General features: G+C 38.9%; 1 protein-coding gene across 3 annotated transcripts; it reads left to right on the forward strand.

Moving 5' to 3' along the window:
• Positions 1-789: 789 nt before the first annotated feature.
• On the forward strand, positions 790-9108 carry LOC309687224 (uncharacterized protein). Of its 3 annotated transcripts, none has more exons than XM_082502031.1 (8): positions 790-893; positions 3692-3720; positions 4385-4455; positions 5391-5684; positions 5910-6206; positions 7282-7392; positions 7502-7541; positions 7733-9108. In XM_082502031.1, exons 1-8 carry the CDS (start codon positions 888-890, stop codon positions 7779-7781), a joined length of 897 nt encoding a protein of 298 aa, XP_082358157.1. In that variant the 5' UTR covers positions 790-887; the 3' UTR covers positions 7782-9108. The 3 variants fall into 3 exon arrangements, with proteins under 3 accessions (XP_082358157.1, XP_082358158.1, XP_082358156.1); XM_082502032.1 differs by lacking the exon at positions 790-893 and adding an exon at positions 900-1516 and having other exon boundaries at positions 7502-7545; XM_082502030.1 differs by lacking the exon at positions 790-893 and adding an exon at positions 900-1516.
• Positions 9109-24648: the final 15540 nt, after the last annotated feature.

The following is a 24648-nucleotide window of genomic DNA, read 5'->3' on the forward strand; positions in this document are numbered from 1 at the left end:
GAAAGCCACAGTCTTTGTGTTTGTGTGCGTTAACCAGTTTTAGCGAACGTCAAGTACATAGGTTTCCAAGTACATAGTCACATAGGTGGCACAATGAAACATTCACTGTAGTCTGTCAAACAAAGTTACACATGTTAGCTAAGATTCAAAATGAAAATCATAATGAATAATGAATATCGCATGGTGTTTCATCTAAAGCCTTTTTTAAAAATGTGATTTTTGTTATTGTGTTACAACAATAAAACTGGGGTGCTTGCTTATGTCTGTGTTACTGTGCAACCTGAAAGAAAATATCCTTTTCCTACATTTGGTGAAATGTGACTGAAGCGCACTGATGTTCCTGGCATGTAGTGGAGCAGATAAAGTCGATGCCAGAACAATACCTTAAAAGGGCTAATAAACTAAGGTTAACTTTGCTCTTTAGTTTCTTTATTTCTCATTTATACAGTCTGTTACCAGGAGAACTATTTGGGATTTCTTCAGAAGAATTTCTGTCACATGTTCAGATGAGCCAGAAATTGATGCATAAGGAAGTGTTTTAGGCTGATTGTATTACCACATAAAAAAGCAGGCACGCACAGACACACACACACCCACACACACACAATCAAAATCTTCACAGCTGTGTAATTCTTTATAAGGCTTGTTGATTTTGCCAAGTGAAAGAGGCAACGATTTGATTTAGATTTTCTAGTTATCGTTAACTACATTTTCAAAACAGTCAGTGATCATGCCTTTAGCCTTTATGCTAGTAACAACTGCTATCAGTTCTTACTAGCATATGAAAAAGGAACTGAGATGTGGCTCCTCCCCCCGCCCCCTCAGCATACCAGACTACCAGACATACCAGATTTAGCGATTCATTTTAACACAGAGAGCACGGCGGCATGATGGTGAGTGTTTGCGTCATTTGAAGTTTGATAATGTCACATACTTAAACAGTGTTTGAATTGATTCGGGCTACCATCATCGTTCATGCTTATGCTAGATGATAATAATAATGTGAGTCACTCAATAATGTAAGCTGCTGTGTAAACAATCGAGGCTATGTGAAAGTGACAGAGAAGCGGAGTGTGCAGGCATGTGTGTCAGGGTCTCGGTGTTTACATTGCTTTATTCTAGCTTGCCTCAGGAGCAGTGAACAAATTAACAGTTCGGTTGTAGCTTGAGCTGAATCCTTATACAAGTTAAAACTTTAAGTGTTCAACTGAAACTAATACTGAGATCACGGATACAATGGCAAAAATAGGCTTTCTTCGAAAGGAGGGTGGCTTCTCCCTTAGAGATACGGTGAGGAGTTCAGCCGTCCGAGAGGGGCTCAAGGGTAGACCCAGGACAGAAACTCTCGGCTGGCCTGGGAACGCCCCGGTGTTCCCCCGGATAAACTGGAGGAGGTGGCTGGGGAAAGAGGGAGGTCTCGGCGTCCTCTTAGGGCTGCTGCCCCCGCGACCTGTCCCCCGGAAAAGTGAAAGATAGGTGGATAGCTGGATGGATGGAAAAGAACAAAAATGGCATGGTAAAGTGGAAACTGCATCAAGGACAGAAAAAATATACTGCTAATACAACTCTTTGTAACCAGCTGCACAGACAGCATGCTTATTGCAAAGCTAGCAAAGAACCGAGAAGGGTTTTATAGTTAAATGAATGCGGATAACCGGAAGAAAATGGATGGCTGTATAGAGGGATGAATGCTTCTCAGGAAATGTGTTTAAGCTCTGGAGTATAAATTGTGACGGTAATGGTAACGACTAGTATAGATGTGCTCTCAAAGAGAAAGCAGAGAAAAAAATCCTGAGCGTTTAACACAGATAAACAGATAGACATTCATATACATATATCGAAATTGTTATATGTAGATATTTTTTCAGCACGACTGAATGTCTGTGTGACTGTACAGCCTTTCTAGGAAAACGACTTTAGTATGAAACAGTGTGTCCACCATGCATGAACCCAAATAATTAAGAGAATGAGAAAGGAAAGAGAAAGTAACTTTTGTGTTTTGGCTGTCTCTGGGAAAAACAAAGGTCAAATGCAGAAAGTGTCAGCATTAGAAGACAAACAGAGGCACTCCACAGAATCCTTTACAGTCTGGCTTGTTGTTTAGTATCATTTAGATTAAAAAATCTAAAAAGAAGATGAGTCGTGAAACTCCATTTGGATGAATTCAGCTGATTGTGTGAACCAGGTGTGAGGTTTTTAATTTGTAAGACAAAAGGGGTTTAGAGGAGAGTATGTGTGTATGAGAATAGCTCAGCAGAATGAGTGTTCTCTCCAATCATTACGTCAGGGGAATTCCCATGTACTGCAAAGCCTTGCTGATTAATGCTGTTCAGTTTGCACAGCAGTGTAGTGATAAAGCAGAAGTTGCAAATACAATAATGAAAAAAGGAAAACAAAATACATTCACAGATTGATTTGCAACACAGAATCAGAAATTCTATTTTTAAATATACTTGTAAGTACTGTAATTTGCATTAGAGTTTGGAGGTGTGCCCTGTTGTTTTAACATCAAAGATCTGTAAATTATTTTATGTAACATTATATCAAACAAAATGCTATTCACAGCTTACTCTCACATGTCTCATTAGGGAAATGTAACCACCCTCCCCCAATGGCCACATCAGAGTTGGATAAAATTGTCACTTAATTTGAGTCCTTGATTTAAAAAAAAGAAATCCATCTGCATTAGTATCACTTCCACAGTTCATTTTGTATCAGTATTCCTGAAACCAAATACACCATGCAGTTACTTGACCTTTGGGATTTCCCTCTGTTTTTGTTTCAACTTATGACAGTCACTGCTGCTAAATGGCCACTCGTGAAGGGTAGGGGTGTTTCCACTGGTCAGCCTCTTTAAAACACCTTCACTTTAGATATTTACTGACAATGTGGAGAGAAGCATATGTGATTTTTTTTTTTTTTTTTGTGCTTTATCCTACTACACCATATCCTACAACTGAAACAATCCCGATTTGATTTTCCAAGTGGGAATTTCCTGAGATTTCTGATCACTGCCAGCAAAGTCACATAAAAAAAGATCACTTCCTCATGAATAGTTTTAGAAACAATTTCAAGTGAAACTAGTTCATCAAAAACAAATAAAGTCTGTGCTTCTTGTTGGACGAAACAAACTGATCTATTTGTTTATTATATTTCATTTTTTATTTTTCCAAATTTATATAAGACAGGGGAGGATATGTAATAAGCTATGTGCTTATGTGGTTAGCATTTGGTTCCTATGATACCAAATGCGTAGTAAAAGAAAACTAGAATGTTGTTTTCTCCTAGCAGGTACAGGAATACACCCTTTTAGAACAAGCCCTCTCTTATACTGACTGGGACTTTCCTTTTGCTTCTTGTATACTGAAAACCATTTGGGCGTGTTCTTTCAGGATGAGACAGCCTGTTTTCCCCCAAAACATGACTGTAAAGAGCCAGTCAAATGTTTCAAATAAGATTCTAGTTCACTGAAAGGGTAGGATTGGGTGGGTTTCAGGACTGGGTGTTTGATATCGCCCTTGTGTAGCATTAATGATATTTTAAGACAAAACTATCATTCTCCTGACAAATGTAAATGGTGAGAAATCACTGCATGCAAGTTATTTTTGAGTGTTCAGGTGTACATGTGCCACTTGATAGCATCTCACACTACATTTCATTTCAGTGATTAACCAGTTTGTCTTTCTAACAGGCGTCCACCTGGAGCCGGTATCATTTCCTGTAAGTAATGCTCCGATTTTCTATTCATTCCTATCATGATTTCAGCACAAGGCAGCGTGTGGTTAGGGCACTTTTGATATTTTAACACCCAGTCACATGTTCCTGTTATTAACTGTTGCTCTGATACATATCCATGTGCCACTGTTGTGACTGGACTTGTAAGACTTACAGTAAGTAAGGCCCAAAAGGATTACTAGGAAGTAAATTTTGGAATGTAATTTTCTGGTGTTCTAATTTTAAAAGCAGTTTCCTCCTATATATCTCCTGTTACTTAAATATTATATTATTAATTATTTATATTAGCTAGTTATGGGCATCAGCGTAAGGTTAATGTGAAAGCTTATGGATCCAGACATGAGTTTGTAGCCTTCCCACTGATCTCATGTGTGCGCTTGTGTTGTTACTTGAACTGAAAAGAGAAGTGATCATTTTAGCTTCAAGAAGTTGGTGACAGAAGAGAGCAAATCTGGCCCAAGTTCATTATCTGTGTTTTACGATCATTGCTTGGCCACAGATGTTGTTTACTGAACTGTCTCAGTTATTTCCTGGTTGTTGTTACTGTCAGCTATCTCAGCCATCTTTAGGCACTGATGCAAAAAAAAGTGTGTGTGATTCTTTATCTCCACGTGCCACTTTAATGATTCACCATTTTCTGTGTTCCTAGAACTCAAAGGTTTTCCCTTGATCTGCTGCTATCTCTTGTTCTGACACTGACTTGGCCCTTCACTGTCACAGGTGAGCAGTTCTGCCAGCAGCACTCGTTCATTGTGGTTAAACATAGAAACCAGTTGTTTATTACATGAATAAGAATGTGTGATATGACAGTATTATGCTTGGTTGCACATCACTAGCTAAGGAAAGAAAGCAAAACGTGTGCTCCCCCAACTCAGATTTACATAACTTTAATTTTTTCTTAGTTTGATGGAGTGGTCTTATGAAGAAGTTAAACTTTTTAGGAGATTTCCTTTCTTTGTAAAAGGTGAATATGTAGATCAATGCTATTCGCACATCTTTGTAATGAATAGGAAGCTGCCATCCACATGACTGGACCAGCCATTACAGCAGCACCCTATGCTAACACAAGCTAAGCTAATGGGTTTTTGGGTTTAGCTTCAAATTTAGTGTATAAACACGAGTGTTGACTATTTCTTCTCATCTGACTCTCAGCAAGAAAGCAAGGAACCCCATTTTCCAAACTATTTTCTATGTCTTCCTTCAGAATATTATAGCTTTCCTGTCTTAGTCCCTTTAATGCCCCCTGTTCAGTTTCCAGCTACCAGTCCAGCCCAGAACTGCTGGAAAATGCAATTAGTAGAAAAATCTGAATATCTGGAAGCTAAAACCAGAGATGTTTTCTTACGAGTTGGTAGATAATCAGTCAAAAACACTCACACTTCAAAACAGGAAAAACAAAAAAGTTCTCTCCGTGTATTCTGCACAAAAAGGAAAGACAAAGGGGCTTATGAAGAAGTGAAATTAGCCTACCGCGTCATGCAGCGGAACTCTGCAGGAGCTTAAACAAAACCGCATGGAAACACATGTCTGCCCTAAAATAGAAACTGTTTGCATTCATTTCTCCCTTTAGATATTTTCTTTAATAAAAGATATATGCCCTAAAACTTCATCCCTGTTCCTTTTTTGTTTTTGTGTTTTTTGTTTTTTTTTAACAGGAGGTGCTGCTATTCTCAAAGGGGAGGTCGGTGGAAATGTGACTTTTCACTGCTCTGGTAAATCAGTAAAGAACATTGACTTACTTTACCTCCAAAGAGACGACGTCTTTGTTAATGGTTATTATGAATCTAAAAAAGTACCAGCAACGTGGAACAACACAAAGTTTGATCGCAACACTTCATCTGTGTTCATGGATAACCTAAAGGTCTCACACAGTGGGGAATACAAATGTCACATTCGGTACAAAGACGAGCAGCTTATTAATGAAGACTCAATAACCCTCAGTGTCACAGGTATTTATGTCTTCAATTCATCTCATGAAGTTCATTTTTATATGACTGTCAGTGTGAATAGACCTTTAAGATGAAGCGTTACAATAGTGTAAAGTATGTGCATGTAATATAAATATAAACAAAGAAAACAGCTGTTTTCTTTGTTTATATTCATATATACGCCAGTCCCTTTGTACATGTTGGAAACACCAGGCTGATATCACTTTCCTTGTGTCTTTCTTCTAGCAAAGTACAGCAGGCCTTTATTCAGTCCTCCAGTCTGCAGCGAGGAAACCCAGAATTGCCAGACAACGTGTACATCAAATAATGGATACCCAGAATCCAGCATGATAGTTCAGGCTATAGTTACCAGCACTAATGAGACCATCAGGCAGATATGGCAACATGTGAAGTCTGTCTCTTCCCCAAATCCAAGTACATTTCTGTATAACATTACCACCGCTGTGAGTTATAACTGCTCGAACGGGGAGATAAAGTTCAGCTGCTCCGTGGGTGACGTCACTTCGGATGAGTTCTCAGTCTGTGAGTAGCCTGTTCATCTTAGAAAAGACAATTATTTCTTTATCAAAGTAGTTCCCACAATTAGCTACTGGACAAGTTTTGGGAAGTTTGAAAGCCAGTGGAAATCTCTTGGCATATATCCCCTTTATTGTTTTATTTCATAGCAACATCCTCTTATTCTGTCAGCATTTGTGTGGCTGACACAGAACAGTTTAGGTTGAGTTTTTGTGATTTTTGAGATTTTTAAAACTTATGTGAGGCTACTAGATTACATTTTTCAGCAAGACGAATGAAAGTGACTGAATAGCAAAGCATTTCCTGCAGAATCAAACTCAAATTACTGCTGAGACTGACGTGATAAAAATTACGTGCTGTATTTATTCTTAAACTGAGGTATTATGGAAATGTAAAATTTGTTTGAGCCTACTATATGTTTATTAATACAACAACAGAGTGGGTGCGTGGGGGAAGTTCCAGGTTTTTTAGAGCTTTGCAGTTTTACTATATGTCATGTTTTGACATATTAAATTATAATGATTGTTCCCTTTTCTTTTCTGATCAGTTGCTTGGTGGTTTTTAATTTACCTTCATGTTAAAATAGTGAAGCTGTGACACTGTGAATACATTGTGGTTGCTGGGTTGATAACATCACAATATCAGCACTGACAGCAGTAGTAGTGTAGTATTACTGCTGTGCCCAATGTAAAAAGAAAGATTAACGAGTCTTTTCTGCATATGCTAAGAGTGTGCTATAAACGTTTTCCTGAATCAAGAATCATACAGTTTAATCATACAGTGGGGTTTGTACTTATGTTAGTTCTGTGAAATGAATTCAGTTTAATTCAGATTTAAGGAAAACGATTCAGTTAAAACATTCGGCAGTTCATTTTCATGAAATAGTTTAAGTTGACCTTTAAGTTCCCCAGCATGGAAAAGAAAAGGCAGACATGCCTTGTTTTTAGTTCAGTTCACTTTTTTGTTTTAGTTCTTCAGGGTAATTAAATATAATAACTCTTTTTTTCTGTATTTCATAATACTTGTCATGTGGGGTTCTTTGTAATAATCTTGATTCTGATACATTTGTTCTCATTGATAGGTGCTCATCAGGATCAACGCAGCACTGATATAGTAATTATGACAGCCATTTGTATACTGGTGGTGGTGGTGGTCATGATTGCAGGTGTTTTGTGCTGGAGAAGACGGACAGGTGAGCACAGAAATTGCACACATGTGTAAAACTGCAGGGACATGAAAATAAGAGAATGAATAACTCAAAATGTGCAGAAACTCATGGCAGGCTCTGTGTTGTTTTTCAGGAGGCAGTATGAGGCTAGAGAGAGTAAATACAAATGAGGCGTAAGTAAGTGTTTAATTGTCTATAATAGTGTAGTCATAATACTTTGATTACACAGTAATCTGTGTAACTTTTCATAGAAATCAAAATTGTACTTTTGATTTCTGCTTGTAGATTAGAACAGATAGTGCTTTCGCTTTCCTTGTTTTTTCCTTCTGCCTAATTATTTCCTTCTGTGTTTTATTTAATCCAGGGTGGAAATATCACTTTGTGAAAAAAATGGAGAAAAAGAAGCTGCTTGAGGGGTGAACCAGTGAAGGACAACATTAAACCCACGTTCAAGGATCTAGAGGGACAGATATCGTCTCCTCTGTGTCAATTACACACTGTGATCAGCTGGTTCCACGCAAAATAGGAATAACCTCACCAGGCCTCGCCAAGAGTGAGTGACCCATCACCAGGAACTACATGCTATTAACATTTCACACTCAACACTTGTGACTTTTAGCGTTTGAGGAAGTATCATATCTTGTTCTTTTACTGGTGAAGCAAAGTGCGTCAGTAAAGTGAGAATGGCTGACTTCACTATGTAAAAGCAAAAAAACAGACTTTATCAGCGGTGTGCGGTTAGGTTGTTGTCGAATACTGGAAAACTGTGACAGAAATACCTCCTGACGCCGTGTGACGATAGACGAAAAACAAGAAGTTAGAAGAATTATACATATGTATGTTTGTATTTGTATACTATGTATATGTGTACTTTGTTGTTACACCAACCACTGCGGGAAGAACCTGGCACACTCGCTACAATGGTCACTTGTGGACTATGAGTCATTTAAAAAAAAGAAAATACTGTCATTGCTGCACTTTAAAATCCCCTCCTGTACATTTCTTCTGTAGCCAATTTTTAATGTTTTTTTCCCTAGATTTTTAAACAACAGTGTAAATACTATATATTTTTTTTATTTTAATAAACAAAAAAGAAAAGTTCAGTCATCTTAGTGTTGATTTTTTTTGTTTTTGTTTATTTTTTAATAGAATAGTACTACATTGGGGTCAGAAATAATAACTGACATGTACTGGAAAAAATGTGGATGAAGAAAAGCTGGAAATCAGAACATTTTGTGCAGATTAACTTGTAATTTTAAGCAAATTTTGTGTATTGTGCAGTAAGTTCCAGTATTTTCAGATTTCCTTGTAAGGTGCAATGTTCAATACAAGGGAAATGTGTTTTTTCTGTATTTTATTTAAATGGCCGTTAAACGTTCCCTAATGGGGGATATTGCGGTCTTCTCCACAATTCTGACGTTTTCTCAGGTGACTGTTCTCAGGTTATCACATGTAACCTTTTGTATGCTATTAAGCATAATATTTATTTCAGTCTAACTTTTACTTCCTTGAAGATATTTATCGGTAAAATGTTTGTGCTATTTACAGTTTTTGGTAAGAGGAGCCTGTCTGTTATTCCCCATTCCCTGGAATTACCAAAAATTCTCTAAAGGGTGTTTTCATTTCCTAAATTTGCTTGAAACACTCTTGTTCGGTGCCTAATTTATCTTTTCTTTTTGTTTTTAGAGTTTCAAATTCTGTCTGTGTCCCTTTTCAACCAATAAAAGTTATGTAATTTAACTGAAGTTGTGGGAAGAGTTACACTCGCACTTCACTACACCACACGCAGCTTTAAACCTCCAAGTTCACCTTCAGCTGCAATGTAGTCAAACTGCCACTAGATGTAGTACGAGCACCACAAAATTGAGCTGACTCTTGCTCACGTATATGATTGTTTTTTCAGGTTTATGTGTACAAGTGCATTTGGATGTTACTGAAATACCTCATGATCCCAAGCACACTTGTCTTAAGATAGCCTGTGAAACAAAGTTAACTTCCTTCTGCCTAAGAAGGAAACAGTGTTTAATGTGTAATTATATCAGTGTCTGCACTTTCCTTCCCAGTACAAGAAAGGTGTTGTAGAGTAGACTGGACATGCCATAAATAGGGTAATTCCCTCACTATTAAGTCTTTGAGAGAGGAGATGCAAGTGAATATGGTGTACACGTCACACTGAACTGTCTTTTTGTATATACACCAAGTTTGTACCTACAGCGCTGTGCAAAAGTTTTAGGCAGGTGCGGGAGGGAGAAAACGCTGCAAACAAAGAACACTTTCAGAAATATAAATGATTGTTTATTGGCCCCAAATTTATTCTGCAGCAGGACGACAACCCCAATCATACAGCCAAAGTCATTAAGAACTATCTTCAGCATGAAGAAGAACAGGAAGTAATGGAAGTGATCGTGTGCCCCCCACATCATCGAGTGTGTCTGGGATTACATGAAGAGACAGAAGGATGTGAGGAAGCCTACATCCACAGAAGATCAGTGGTTAGTTCTCCAAGATGCTTGAAACAACCACCAGCCGAGTTTCTTCAAAAACTGTGTGCAAGTGTACCTAGAAGAATGGATGCTGGTCATACCAAATACTGATTTAATTTAGATTTCACTTTGGTTCATTCACTTCATTTTGTTGATTGATGAAAATAAATGATTAATACTGCCGTTTTAAAAGCATTCTTTGTTTGCATCATTTTTTCTCACCTGCCTAAAACCTTTACACAGTACTATATACTTAGTGGCCATTTTATAAGTTACACCTTGCTAGTACCACATTGGACCCCCTTGAGCCCTCAGGAATTCCTTAATTTTTGATGGCAAAGTTTCAGCAAAGTGCTCCAAACATTCCTCTGAGATTTTTGGTCTGTTATGACATGGTAGCATCACACAGCTTCTGTAGCTTTATCAGATGCTATCTATGATGTGAATCTATCATCACACTGCCTGGAAGATGCTCTATTTGATTGTGATCTATTGACTATTGAAGTCATTTGAGTAGAGTGATCTCACTGTCATCATAAAGAAACCAGTTTGAGATGATTCAGCTTTGTGAGTGCATTTTCTCCTGCTGGAGCAGACGTCAGGAGATGGGTACGCTGTGTTCGCACATATATACAGAAGGTCAGCAGTGATTCTCAGTTGGTACTAACAGGCCCAAAGTGTGCCAAGAAATTATCCTTCACAACATTACAGCACTTTGTTTGTACACGGCAGGATGGATCCATGCTTTCATTTTGTTTATAACAGTTTCAGACTCTGCCATCCAACGGTTGCAGCAGAAATTGAGACTCATCATACCAGCCAACATTTTTGACCAATCTTCTGTTGGCCAATTTTGCTGAGCCACAGTTTGTTGTTATCGGTTGATAAGAGTGGCATTTGGTGTGGTCTTCTGCTGCTACAGCACCAGGTGCTTTATTCCTTTTTTCACTGAATTTGTCCCACCTAAAGATACTACTGCCAGGAGGCTGGGGGGTAGTACTAGTGGCAGGCAGTATTTTTTACATTTTATTGCTCCCATTATCGTTCTCATTTCTCCAGAAGCAGATTTTCTCTCACTTTCTCTCATCATGAGTCACTGTGACAGGCTGTCAGTCCACGTCTCTGCCCTGTGTTTACATTGCGCAGCAGAGCAGCACCAGGCTCGTTGCACTTCAGGAATGTAACCCCAAGGTCCGTGCCTTCCTCCTCCTGTTTTCCATTTTCTCCCCACTAACTTTCCCAATTTTTTCCTTCCATTCCTTCATTTTTTATTCACTCTTTGCAAAGACTCAACTCTTCCCTTTCTCCAGTCTTTCCTCTTCTACTCCCATCCTCCCAGAAACATCCTTTCCTCTGCCATCTCACCCCCTCCCACTTGTCCCATTCTCTCCTACTACCACCTTTCTCTTCTCTTTCCTTTACCAACCCTTTCTCCTTTCTCTTCGCCAAGCCTCCACTCCCTTTCTCACCCATGTTTTTCTTTTCCCCTTTTTAAAATTCAGAGCATTGTCCCCGCTCACTCACACCCCCTTTCCCCTGTCATCATCCCCTCACCTCCCACTCCGCCCCATCTCTGTCCTCCCTCCTCTCATTCCTCTGCTGCCTAACCCAAACAAACCAGGGAGGACCTTCCTCTCTGGTGATTGTAAGAGAAACACACCACATGTCAGAGTTGGTTTAAACATAAACATTAGTCAATCTGAAGTACTGAAAAAGAATATGAGGTACTTAAGTTCAGCATGAAGTGAAATTACTATTTTATGGTAAAACTAACCACCGAATAGACAACAATTAGAAAACAAAATGTCTTGGTGTATATAGGAAAAAGTTTATTCCCTTCTCCATTGTTCTGTTTAATGAACAAAAACCACTTAATAGTACTACACACTAGCCTACAAGGAAAGCAAAACTATCCAGTTTTCCCTTTGTTTATAAAGCACAAGTCTTTATAGACACATTAGGAGTCAGGGCAAAGAGAGGAGTTATGATCATCATAAAGAATCTAAGCAGACTTTTGTGTTTTTCCAGTGACGCAGCAGAGCGTGTAATCTACTGCTTAATGGAGAATGCTCTCAGTCAGAACACAGGCCTGTGGCATTTCTCAGCAAGTGGTTTGTGACCTCTGCCACATTGTTCTGTGTGGGACTTATAATCAGATTATACTAGTTATGAAAGTCAACTAGATTAGTTTTAGTGGAGGGAGCTGGAGCACAAAGGCATCAATTCACAGCAGGAGAGGGGAGCTGATCAGCTTGAGGAGGATTGGTAATGTTTGCTAAATACACAGAGAGTGCAGTGTAGCAAGGCAAACAACGTAGAATAATGTAGACAGCTTAACTCAGCTCAAAACTGTACTTTTAAAATGTACTTTAGAATTGCATTGGAGTATCAGTAATCGTAATGTGCTCATAAATGTGCCCAAAATACTACAGCAATTTGTAGGTATTGTCAAGTAATACCAGAAATCGAGTATTCTGATTGGACAAGAAAATGTTTGTATGTTTGCAGATATTGCTGATGTAAATAAACTGTCACAAAACACTAATAAGTTGGTGACTTAATGTCTGTCCCTTTACTAAAAGACCAGCTGTTTCATTCTAGCCTTGCACTTTTTTTGGTGTCGGCTTTTTAAATAAACAAGCCGACATACATTTGAGGCTGTAGGCTGTACCAATGGCTCTCATTTCCCATCATGCCTATAAAGGACCTACTAGTTAGTCACTCAGTCTGTGGTCTGTTTAGGTCTTCTGTCTTATGTTTACAAGTGTTACTTTTAGTTTATATTTTTACTTGCCAATTTAAACCCCAGTTCCAATAGAAGATGGAAAACATTTCAAAGGTTTAAAATGACACTTCACGTTCATAAAAATATGAGCTCATTTTGAATTTGATGCCAATAACAAACCTCAACAAAAATAGTTGGAACTGGAGTAACACAAGGCTGGAAAGGTAAGTGGTACTAAAAAGAAACAGCTGGAGGAACATCTCACAACTGATCGGGTTAATGGTCAACAAGTCATTAACGTGATTGGGTATAAAAAGAGCATCTTAGAGAGGCAGGTTTTCAACATGGGTAGAGGTTCGGCAATCTGTTCATTTCTTGAGGTTAGGCTGTCAGTCCACGTCTCTGCTAATTTCAAATGGACTAAGGCAAGGTAGAAAACTGTTCTGTGGTCAGATGAATGAAATCTGAAATTCTTTTTGGAACACATGGAAACTAAAGGGAGGAGGCACCATCCAGTTTGTTAACAGTCCAAACGCCTGCACCTCTGATGGTACAGTGGTGCATTAGTGCCTATGGAATTAGCAGCTGGCATATCTGGAAAGGCACCATCAATGCTGAAAGGTATATACAGGTTTAAGAGCAACATATACTGACATCCACACAACATCCTTTTAAGGGAAGGCCTTGCATATTTCAACAAGCCACATGAAACTGAAACCACCAACTAAAAACATCTGGCGCATCATGAAGCAAACATTTCTTTACACTAGCTACAGGAAATATACGGCAGTTTCTTTTTCATTCAGTGCTGCCTGCACACAACCTTACTGAGAGCCACTGAGGGAAATGGGCTCCACATCGAGAACCCTAAGTTAGATATGTTTTGTAGATGGTGCTCAGAGAAGAAACATAACGAGGCTGTTGGAGCGGTCGCAGTGAGGGACCAAGCAGGTCAGGAGGTTCAGCTCTGGTGCTGAGGCTGACTGATCATGTTGCTGTCACTGCAGAAACCCTCTCTCTCTGACCTCCAGAGACAGGAGAGGTGACCTGGAAGCATTTATCACCTCTGTGCTTTGTGACCCATGGGCTGGTGCCTGAGAGAGGGAAAATAACACTAACATAAAAGGAGAAAGCAAGGAGGAGATAGAGAAATAGATGAGGAAAATTGTGACCCGGACAACAATCTGTCACTTTTAAGCCAAATTCGTAAACTGAAAAACCTTTTTTTAGTGTTTCATTAAATGAGAATGTCCATATTTTTTTTGTCCATATTTGTGAGTAAAGAATCTCATTCTGCATTTTGAAAATTCTAGTGGCAGGTTTCTGAAACTGCTGGAATCCAGTACGGGCTATTTGAGTGTGCATTAATGAAGATATTTCTTAGTCGGAGGATAAAAGCATTGCTGGTGCAAATGTGTGGGCCTGGTTTGGTTGAGCCATTAGTTATCATCAGAGATTTGAAAGAACGTGAAGTATTGTGAGAAATAGTTGGCTTCTAGCTCAATAGAACTATTAACACCCCTCTGTAATGATGATCCACCAATGGAGCTCTTGGCGAGGGCTTTTTTAACTAGGCAATAACCCAATATCTAAAGCAGTGTGCATGTGTGTGTATATGTATGAGCGTGTGTGAGTGTGTGTGTGTGTGTGTGTGTGCATAAGCGAAATTTGAGCAGACATTGACTAGAGTCACATCTCCTTTGAATATTTATAGTACTGCTTAAGATTTGACCTTTACATTCGCACACTCATGCATGCAAACATATAGAGAGAAGACTATATTACCTATCTATCTATGTAGCCATCTATCTGTCTAGGGTAGGTGTGGAGTAGACACTGGTTTGCGGCCTGAAACACTCAGACAGGTGATCACTCTTGTGGGAAGACTCTATGAGGGGAGATAGTGTGAGAGACCAGTGAGCAACTAGTATCAAGGAATGGCTGGTGGGATGCCCAGTTGGCTGCAGATACTTGGCAGCTTCATGTTTCTGCAAAAGCTGAACATCAAAGACTACCAGAAGTATTAGTAATGTGTGTTGTGGATTGCTCTGTAGTGCATACAACAACTGCGCAGCCATAAGCTGTGTATTGAGTATTGGCTTGTTCTTGCCTTTATTAATATGAGTAAAACGAAAACTAGCACAACCTGAAAAATGTGTGTTATTGTTTTGTTCTTGGTACCTTATCAAGTTGAAATGATGAACTAGCTACATAGCCAAGATGGCAGCCAATGAGGGTAAGAAATGTACCGCATTCCATACTCAACTTTTTAACCAGTCTTTAATTATAAAAAATTTAACCCCCCCCCCCACCCCCCCCCCCCCCAAAAAAACAACCCTCAAACAAAAACAAAAACAAAAAAATAGAGCTAGTATTTTTTTTATCAAATCAGTTGACCAGAAGCTAGTAGATGAGCCGAATTTACTTATAGGGAAATCCTAATATGTCGGTTATAGTTTTACATAGATGATTGCTGTTTGGTGTGTGTTTTTGTGCGTGTGAAGTGCATGGATGTATGCCATCACTTCATCATGGCACCATGGCAGTAGCTGTTGCTGCATAATATTGACTAAGCTGTGCTCTGCCAACAACATATTTTCTTCAGTCATACCCCCCTTCACCCTCTTTTCACAGCAAGTGTTTTCCCCTTTCTGTTGCTGGGTGAAGTTTCATCTCTTCTGGGAGCAAGAATCTATATGAAGGCAACACAGTTGATGGCAGTGTTCTATAGCTACTATGCAATTAACTTTTACTGCTTAGTGATAAGTTAAGGAGGGAGAAAGCTGTCTTTTACCGTTTTAAAAAAGTATGCTTTTGTGTTACATGGGCTAAAGGGGACATAATTAGCAACTGAAAGTGAAGAAAGATGCGAAGAAAAATGCTCTGCAAGCAGGGGATACTTGACACCAAAGGGTCCCTGCAGCAACCTCATCTTAAATTTATCTCTACATCCCAGACATGTTGAGGGATTTGAGGAGGGACATGGTGTACAGACACTAATGTGGAAAAAAAAAACAAAAAACGCACCCACCAGAGAATTTTGTTTCCATATGTTAGAAGAGTTTATCAGATTGAAGCCCTGTGCATGAGCTTGCATCTGTCTTGCACGTACGTTTGTCTTAGTGAACGAAGGTGTGCGTGCAGTATGTGTGCAATAATTGACACCTGAGACAGTTAGAAGGTCATTCCTGGAGTCTGGTCACATAGCTTTGATCATTTTCTCATCGCCTCAGAAATAGACCAGAGAGGACAGAGTTTGCACAAACACTCCCTTGCTGTGTGTGTACTTATGTCCAAGGGGGAGGCCAAGGGAGAACGTTCGTCTAACAGACTGACAGGGAATGTGCACTTGTTTGCAGTGCACAAGCCTTTGTTTGCATGACTGCCCTAATGCATTTGCACCCATACTTTTGTTTGCCACTGCTTGCATTTATCGTGTGAAAAGGCTCATGCGCATGTATGCAAATACCCAAGGGGGAAGTCTGTGTGCACTCATGTGAGTGTTGAGAGGGGTGATTGTGGTTTCTCAAGCTCAAAAAGAACTTTGAGCTCTAATTTGTGCATGTATGGATTTCTTTTATGAACAATGAACATGAGGAGTTTGAATTGGTTAGATTTGAGCTAATAACATATAGTAGAGGACGTAAATAGTATAAAATATTTATCTGCAGATTCGTTGTTTTAATCTTCCTCATCAGACGTTTTTAATGGAGTGTGGTGTTTCTTTACTTTGAGAACAAGTTTTACAAGAAGGTGCAGTGATTGTAGAAAGAGATACTCGGATCTTTATGTGGTTTATGGAATTGTGGATGCGGGAAACCTTGTAAGGCAAGGACATCGTCTGGGGGAGATGACTCTGAGAATCCCACCATACAAGTGTCCTTGTAACAAAAACAACTTGCTCTAATCTTCAGAAAATAAGTCCTATTTCTTGTTTGGTTTTTCACATTGAATAAACACATATAGACATATATTGGTGCAATTGGAGACATTGTCATGGCATAATTAAGTCCAAACATTGCTCATCAAAGTGTCTTTTTGCCACTTTTTGTGGTAGTAAAAATTGCGCTTTCTCACACAAAAGCACAGAATTATGTACCTAAATATACTTGACAATTACATGCATTTTTTGCTATTAGTTATACAACATTTAAGCCATGCTATGCAGCATGAGAGTTTGTCAGATTGGCACAGCTAGTGTTTTAAATAGTCACGTGTTTCCTGAAGATTTCATCCATAAAAGACCAGAACCTAATTTAAACAGCTTGGTCTATAAACAGTCTGGTGCTTATCCTTCTTAACACACACACCTGCACTATATCTGTGCTTGTCCTAAAATAGCCACCAGGAGGAACTCTTTTCTCTCAGTTTTAGGACATACTTGTAAAAATGTTTTGTTTTTTTTATCTCCTTTATTGGATTTACACATTTACTAGATGCTCTGATAGGTTTAGTCTTGGTGGTCTGATGATATCTTCAAGAGAGTGAGAGAGCAGAGGAAGAGGAAGCATGCATGGCTGGAGGCAGCTTCTTTAAAACCCCCATGCTCTTGTTATATTTAGTGCTTGCAAAGTTCAGCCCCGATCCTTTCTTTTTTCTCTCTCTCTCAATTCTCCATGTCACGATTGTACTTGACATAGCGAATAAAGTCGCCAACATTTGCAGTTAAGTACAAAACACTTTTAATGTTGCAGAGTAGCACAGTAAAATCTAACTCTCAGCTCTAGTCTTTTTACTCAGCCGTTCCTTCCTGCTGCAAGGAACAGTAAACGTGCAACATTAAAGCGAATGCTTATAAGTTTTTTTTAAAACTATGGTTTACTATCAATTCTTGGTTCAGAACAAGCTCTATAAAGACTTCCGAGAAGGGCAAGCCAATTCTCTTGTTTGAATAATACTCAAACTCTTGCCTCGAGACATAAAAATGAACACAAATATAATAAATAAGCAAAAGCATCACTCTCAGCCATTCTTAAGTCTGAGTGGACCATGTTTTTGATATCAAACACAAGAAGACAGCTGAAAATACTAAAACGCTTTTGAAGTGTGATCGTAAAAATCCCGCTTTTTCGTGTAAGTGTGCGTGCCTTTGGCAGTCCGCGCTTAAAAAGATGAAGCTCAGCGGGATCCAAATCTGTGAAAAACAACAATAAATTTTGTGAACCAACAAGTCACCAGGTGTTAAACTTGATAAGAGTTTTGGGGCAAAGGGAAAGATCACTCTCCCTAGATTCTCTGTAGATTAATACTTCTTCTGTGGATTCTTCAGCGCTGAGTTTTAACCACACATGGTCTTTGTCAGAGCTAACCTTTGCTTGATGAGGACTTCGGTCTGCTTCATAGCCTTACATAGAAAAATCAATGCTCGTTTGAATAAATGCCCAGAAAAAAAAGGAGTATCTTCATTTGAAAGTCTGCACAGAGACCATGTTTGGTTGTAGTTCAAATCACTGAAAGACCCGCAGGCACCATCAATCCATTATAAAGGTATTGCAGCATCTCATCTTTCTCATAGCAGAACAGAGCATCGGGGGAGGATGCACTGCATGTTCGGCCAACTCTCCCAACTGCTCCAATGAGACAAATTTCTGGAAGCAGAATACACATTGTTAAAGCACGTCACCATGGGACGTGGTCAGGCTCACCTTCCTGTTTCACAACCCAGAGAATAGCTGAGAAATGTACATTCATAGAGATAAATGCACCCAAACATGCAAGCATTCACTGCGAGGCCGGAGGAAAAACAAACATCGAGCACACAGGCCCGCACTCACATTCACAGGGGACTGGGTGTAAATCAAAAGCATGTTATATGCAAACAGACCAGGGGAAATCAGGAGCCCTGAGGATGAGGAGGAAGATTGTGAGAGAATTTATAACGAGAGAGCGGGGAACGTTGGTAATTTGTGTCTCCTTTAAATCAATTTTTTTTCTTTAAACTGTTCCTGTGAGAATTTTCCACCCACATCTGTGAACATTAACAAGTCTCCAAAAGTAAAGGTAGAAACTGAATAGCCCAAAGTGTTCTCAGCTCTCAGTACATGTATTTAGGATGGCTCACGAGGGAGAACGGGTCATCTACGCAGATTCGATCTCGCTCATGTCGATGCACCCTGGTCTTGCCCAAGGATGTGTCTGAACCCTAAATTCCCCCTGATGCATCCATGCAAGTTAGTAAGTTATTAAAGGTATAGAATAAAATGCTGTATTTGCATGAAAGAGCAGAAAACCACAATTTTTTTTTTTTTAGGAAGGACACAGCATTTTTTTATTTGCAGCATTATGGTACCATTAACGTTCTGGCTAGGATGCTGACAAGTTGAAATTCTGTTGTTGGCTCTTTTATTCTGTTGATTGAGTGTTCACAAGCTGAAAAAATCAAATGTGAAGAACACAATGTAAAAAAAGAACCCTGGGAGTAAGATGAATTTGTAGGCAGACATTACGCTCAGATGAGTGTGCCAAAGGGCTCTGATAAAGTAGCTGGGCTGTGCAAATCCAAAGTTTTTCCTAGTTGAGTATTTGTTATTCCAAGTTGATTACTCAATCAGTCATTGCATGTTTATGATATGAATTTAAATATACTGTTTTTACAGAATGGAATGGCCTGGCATTTATATAGAGGTGTTCTATTCATACTGGCCACTCAAAAGACACTACACTGTAAGACACAGTCAGCCTTTTTCTCAAATAAATTCACAAAGGACTTTCGTCTGAATATTTAAGCACTATTCTCATTTTGCATCCCACCTAATATCCATGTTCATGCTCTACATATGCCAGAGGAAACCCACACAGACACATGGAGAACATGCAACCTCAACCTCATGACTGACATATGTAAGTACTGTCTTAAAGCCTTTGACTGACTGCGTAAATGTCGTCCCTTCCTGTGTTGACCAACAACCAACCGAAACAACAAAAGTTAATCAACTAAAGCCTACGGGACACAGACCTAAAGAGCACTTATTGACCATCTGGAAACCACCAGTCGTGACGGAAAATGAGTGTTTCCCGATCCCAACTTTGACTGGTTGCTCACTGGCACTGGGTGAAATCAGTTGGAAAGAGGGTGCTACACTAAAACTCTTGTGATTGCTTTGATTACAAGCAGGTTGCTGCAGGCACCCCTTTGTTTGCATGAAAGATCCCAATTTATCTGCAAACTCTTACCATTTCACTCTGTTGGAGCAAAACTTAAAAAGTGAAAAGTAAATTGGAAACAGAAAACGTTGGTGCAAATTTTACTTTAAAGGTCTCCATTAGCTTCTATTGTTTTTAGCCGAGTTGCTATCTTCTGTGCAAACTATGGGTGACTGAGGCAACCTGCTAGCGGTTGAAGCAATCAAAATGAAATTTTTGGTGCAGCACCGTATATGGATTTAATGCAAATTGACTTTCAGGAACCTCCAGAAACCATCCAGATGCAAAATAAACACTTTTTCTCTTATCTCACACTTTAATAGCCCCTTTAGATCTTTTGTGTTATTGACACGATCTCACCTAAAGCCTTTTACAGTATGTCACCATTTTTATAAACAATCTTTTTCATGTTCCCTTTATGCTTTATACAGCTAAACCTGTATGTCAAAACACTCATGCACGCCATACTGTATTGGGGAGACTAAACAGAACTGAGATGTCTTGATTTTTGCAATATTGAGATACATCAAATATAAATCAAAGAACCCCTGTGATTCATGATTTTAAAAGAAGGAAAAAAACACAAGCAAGTAATATCAAAGGTGAAAAGAATAGAACTCCATACAAAGTCTAGCAAAAGCAGAACCAATAATTAAATAAATAAATAAAATTAAAATATAGAAAAAAAAATGCACAACTGACACCAGAATATTATTCTGGAAAAATATATCTTTTTGTAGCACCATATTGTCTTTGGTTTCTGGATAGCATTTGGAAACATCTGGAAGACAATAGAGACCAATTTCTTATGACCACGTGATCTTTTTGTGGACGGGGGATTTATTTTTGGCTAACAGAAGTTCCCAAATAGCCAAAATGTCAAATAACAGGCAGTGTTACAATAGATAAGGACACCCTGCAGAAAATCAATGGAAATGTACGCATAATAGATAATAAAGAAGGTGGGGTAGAGGGTTTGTCTCGTATATGCAGACATTCAGTTGCTACAGATGGACTAAATTTTATCTTGTTTTGTGCATTCAAAGCCTATCTTACCCAGAACGTTTATAAATCCTTTAAAAATGATTCGCTCCAAGAAAGTCTGCTGACTATCTGCAACAGTCAAAACACATTTTTAGATTAAAATATTGAAAAATTATTCAAGCTGTATCCATAAGAACAAAGTGTAGAATTCTGATAGAAACCAAAGACTGTCTCTGTGTTTTGTAAAAACCTTGTGCCTCTAATGTAGTGAGAGTGCTGCATGACAAATGTCTGAGCCAAACTCGAGAAAAATACTTTATCAAAAATTCATAATCGTCGATCAGAAAAAAAGGAAATAAAATAGCCTGATACATTTTTTTCCACAAAACCAAAGCTGGAAAGCAAAACTGATGAAAACCTAATCTCAGAATCAGAATGATTATCGTCTTTCATGTTGTTTTTGGCTGCGCTCCTTAATAGCGAATAAATTGACTTTGAAGCATTCCCAATGCATCAGTCTGTCCGCCCCCTGTCTATCCAGACTACCCTCCTCTCTTGGCCTCCTACAATTACCCCTCCTTCCCAACTCTCCCCCATTCAGGCAACCCCTGTGCCCTCTTGTATCCGGCTATTTAGCGTGACAATCCATTATTTTGATGGCTTCAGAGGAAAAATAAGAGGGGGAAAGAAATGGATGAACAGGCAGCACTTTGACTTTCAAAAAAGGGACACAATTTCTTTTATTTCTAACCTTTCTTCTTTTCTTTTTTTAGCTCTCTGCCTTCTTCAACCTATTTCTACCTTTCATTTGTCGATTCCTTATTCTAGTTTAACTTTATGCGCTGTTAGGATTTTACACATCCTCACTTTTTTTTTTCAAATATGTTCCCGCCTCCTACTGCACCCCATTTCTGCTTGTTTTCTCCCCCCCTTCTCCTCTTCTCTCTCCCTCCAGACCTACTTTACCCCCCTTTATGCTGACCCCTGCAACCACTCTACACCCCTCTGACTTGTGAACCATCTCTTTTCTGGCTCTCTATTGCTTTGTTGCTGGCAGCCTTTTTTGGAAACCTGATAGGGCCCATAGAAAGAGAGGAGCCAGGGTTTAAAATGTCTGAAGTCGACCCCCTCCAATCAGCCTCCACTTATATCTACTGTACAACCACCGTACCCCACCCAAACACACACACAAGCCTTTAAGCAACACGGGGTGTGTTTTCAACTTCAGAGCCTTGTGGCTGGAGTGTGGAGGTGGGAACAGTTATTGCATATGCATCCCAAAATGCTATGAAAGAAACACTGCTCCATACTCAGCATCGCCTTAAACCAATCTTCCTTTTAATCCACATTACATTCATCTATATCTACATTCAAGCATTTATAGTACATATCCATGCCCATGTCCTGCTCTGCTTCATAAATGTCACTTTGGTCTCCGGGCTATGCTGGGCAATGTGATGACATCATAATATTTTATATAGATAATGTTAGATTTTAATGTTGTTAAATTAAGGCGAAATGATGCTTTTATAAGGTGTTGAACTGCTAACAAAATGCCATTTGTTGGTAGGGGTTTGCTGGGTAACAGGATGAAATCATATGTGACACAGATAAAACCTTCAGAGGCCTAAGATGTACCTGTGCGCCAAGTTTGGTCATTCACTTCCTGATTGAGTGAGAGCAGTTTGCAGACAGACAGATGCATTCACAGCAAATTCACATTTTGTTCTTTAACATGTTCTGTATTGAGAATTGAACTAAGACAATAATTTGCTTGTGATCATAAGTATAATAAATATTGTCCTGTAAATGCGTTATTCTGCTTGTGTTAAGTAAGCATAACAAAACTGGACAAACTGGGTGATGGATGCAGTGTTCTCTGATTACTTCTTTCTGGATTCTCTGCGCATCACGAAGAAGACAAGTCAGCTACAGGTAGTGGTTTAATGATATCATGTATGTGGTTATAAGTAAAATGGTCTATATTTTACACAATGTATGTGAAAGGACCAATTCAGTCAAACATTAGTATTATGCTTTCTTATTTTCTGCCAGCTTGGGGTCAATTTTTATGGTGACTATTTATTTAGAAGCAATTTTTTGCAGTAAAAGTTGTTCAAAGAAAGCTCTATTATTTTTTTATTAGTTACTGACAAACTGTTTCTTGGTAAGATATTTTGCTAATGAACATAATGTGACCATAAAAAGCAATTTGTTGCACTTCATTTGCACTGCAGACAGAAATTGCAGTATTATCATAAAATAACACATACACAATCAAAGCTAATGACAGGCCCACTGGTGTGAGCACAAGTAAGCACAAACATGGCTTGAATAGACTTAATTAAGTCTAATAATAAGTTCTTTCATATGCAAACATTACATACATGGTTAATAGCACACCATAATTTAGCTGTATGCAGATTTTTGTGGTTAGTAATGCATTTGCCAAGTATAACTTTTATGGGCTCTGAGAAATGAATTTTTACATTATTAGTGCTTCAGTCTTGACTTGTTCACGTTTGGAGAAACAGCTAGGTCAGCAGCTAACATTAGCAATGTTAGACAACTGTTATCTGACAAATAACAATTCCTGCTATGTACATAATAGCATTAGTACTATATCAGTGGTGCTATAATAATTCATGTTAGCAATGTCAGCTAGCTATTATCTGACAAATAACATGGCTTGTTGTACAGACAACAGCACAACCAATAGCAAAAAAAGCATCAGGACTAGCAAACAGGCTACTAGCTATCAAGCAGCTACCAAACTGTAACTTTTAACTTTGATAATATATAAACATATGAGTACAGCTATGAAAAGGGGGACATTAGATAAAAAAAAAAAACCCAAATTGTGTTGTACTTGGTTCTAAATATGTTTTTAGCCTGAATTTGGGAATTTTACCATGAATATCTTGCTTGTTCCAAGTGGCCATTCTAGGAGTTGCCTCTTTTTTTTTGTTGTTGTTGTTTTTGTTTTTAGCATTTTCACATTGTGTCTGCTGCTCCTATCCTCGTCTCATTGTGCAATATGTCCTGTTCAGAGACTTCTCATGGAAAAAAATCCACCTTAAACTAAATGCAAGAGGATTACCAAATCTAATTGAAAGTGAAAGGAAAAGACATTTACAATAGTTCTTCAAAAGTTGATTCTGTTCATCTGGACGTAGCGTTTTGTGGGAGATTAAGGGACTGACCTCCCAGCCCATTGTTCCTCAGTGGGCTGGTTTCAGTCATTATGCAAATGTACTATTTATAAGATTTGGGGAAACCTGCAGTCAGCTGAGACTGAAGAAGTCATCTGGATGTCCAGATGAACAGAATCAACTTTTGGAGATTTACTTTCCTGGATCATCGAGACATTTACAATAGTTCCATGACCTAAGTATAATCATGTGAGTTAAATTAGTGGAAAGGGAAAATAATTCATTCCTTTCCTTTAAACTGTGCTCATTCTGCATACAAAACCAACAGCCCCCCAAAGCCTTACAACATTCCCCCCGTGGACTATGTAAAATGTGTGTCAGGGCCTTAGAAGTGTGGCCAAGGCAAACACCTGGCACAGTTCAGTGATCTGCTGCATTTCACCATCTACCACAGAAATATACACACGGGGAGTTCATACACAGACATAAACTCAGTCTGTGTGCAGTCACAGTTTCTGCCAGCATGTGTGCGCATTAACACACGGAGCAGATGCTGCTAAATGCAGAAACATTTAAACGCACACGCGTGTTTAGTTGCATACACGCGCTCAAGCAAGCAGTCGCTATAACACAAGTGAAATGTGGGCTCAAGCGCCTTTTCTGTTTTTGTCTCCCTCCCTGGTGGTGTGTCATGTTTCGGGGGATAATAGGTGTCACAGTGAGACCCCTTTGGTCTCAGCGCTCTGGGGGGACTCTAATGGCACACACACATTCAACCATGTGAGCACAAGCA

Source organism: Aulonocara stuartgranti (assembly GCF_965226115.1).
Source record: "Aulonocara stuartgranti genome assembly, chromosome: 14".
In the NCBI taxonomy this organism is placed as follows: domain Eukaryota; kingdom Metazoa; phylum Chordata; class Actinopteri; order Cichliformes; family Cichlidae; genus Aulonocara; species Aulonocara stuartgranti.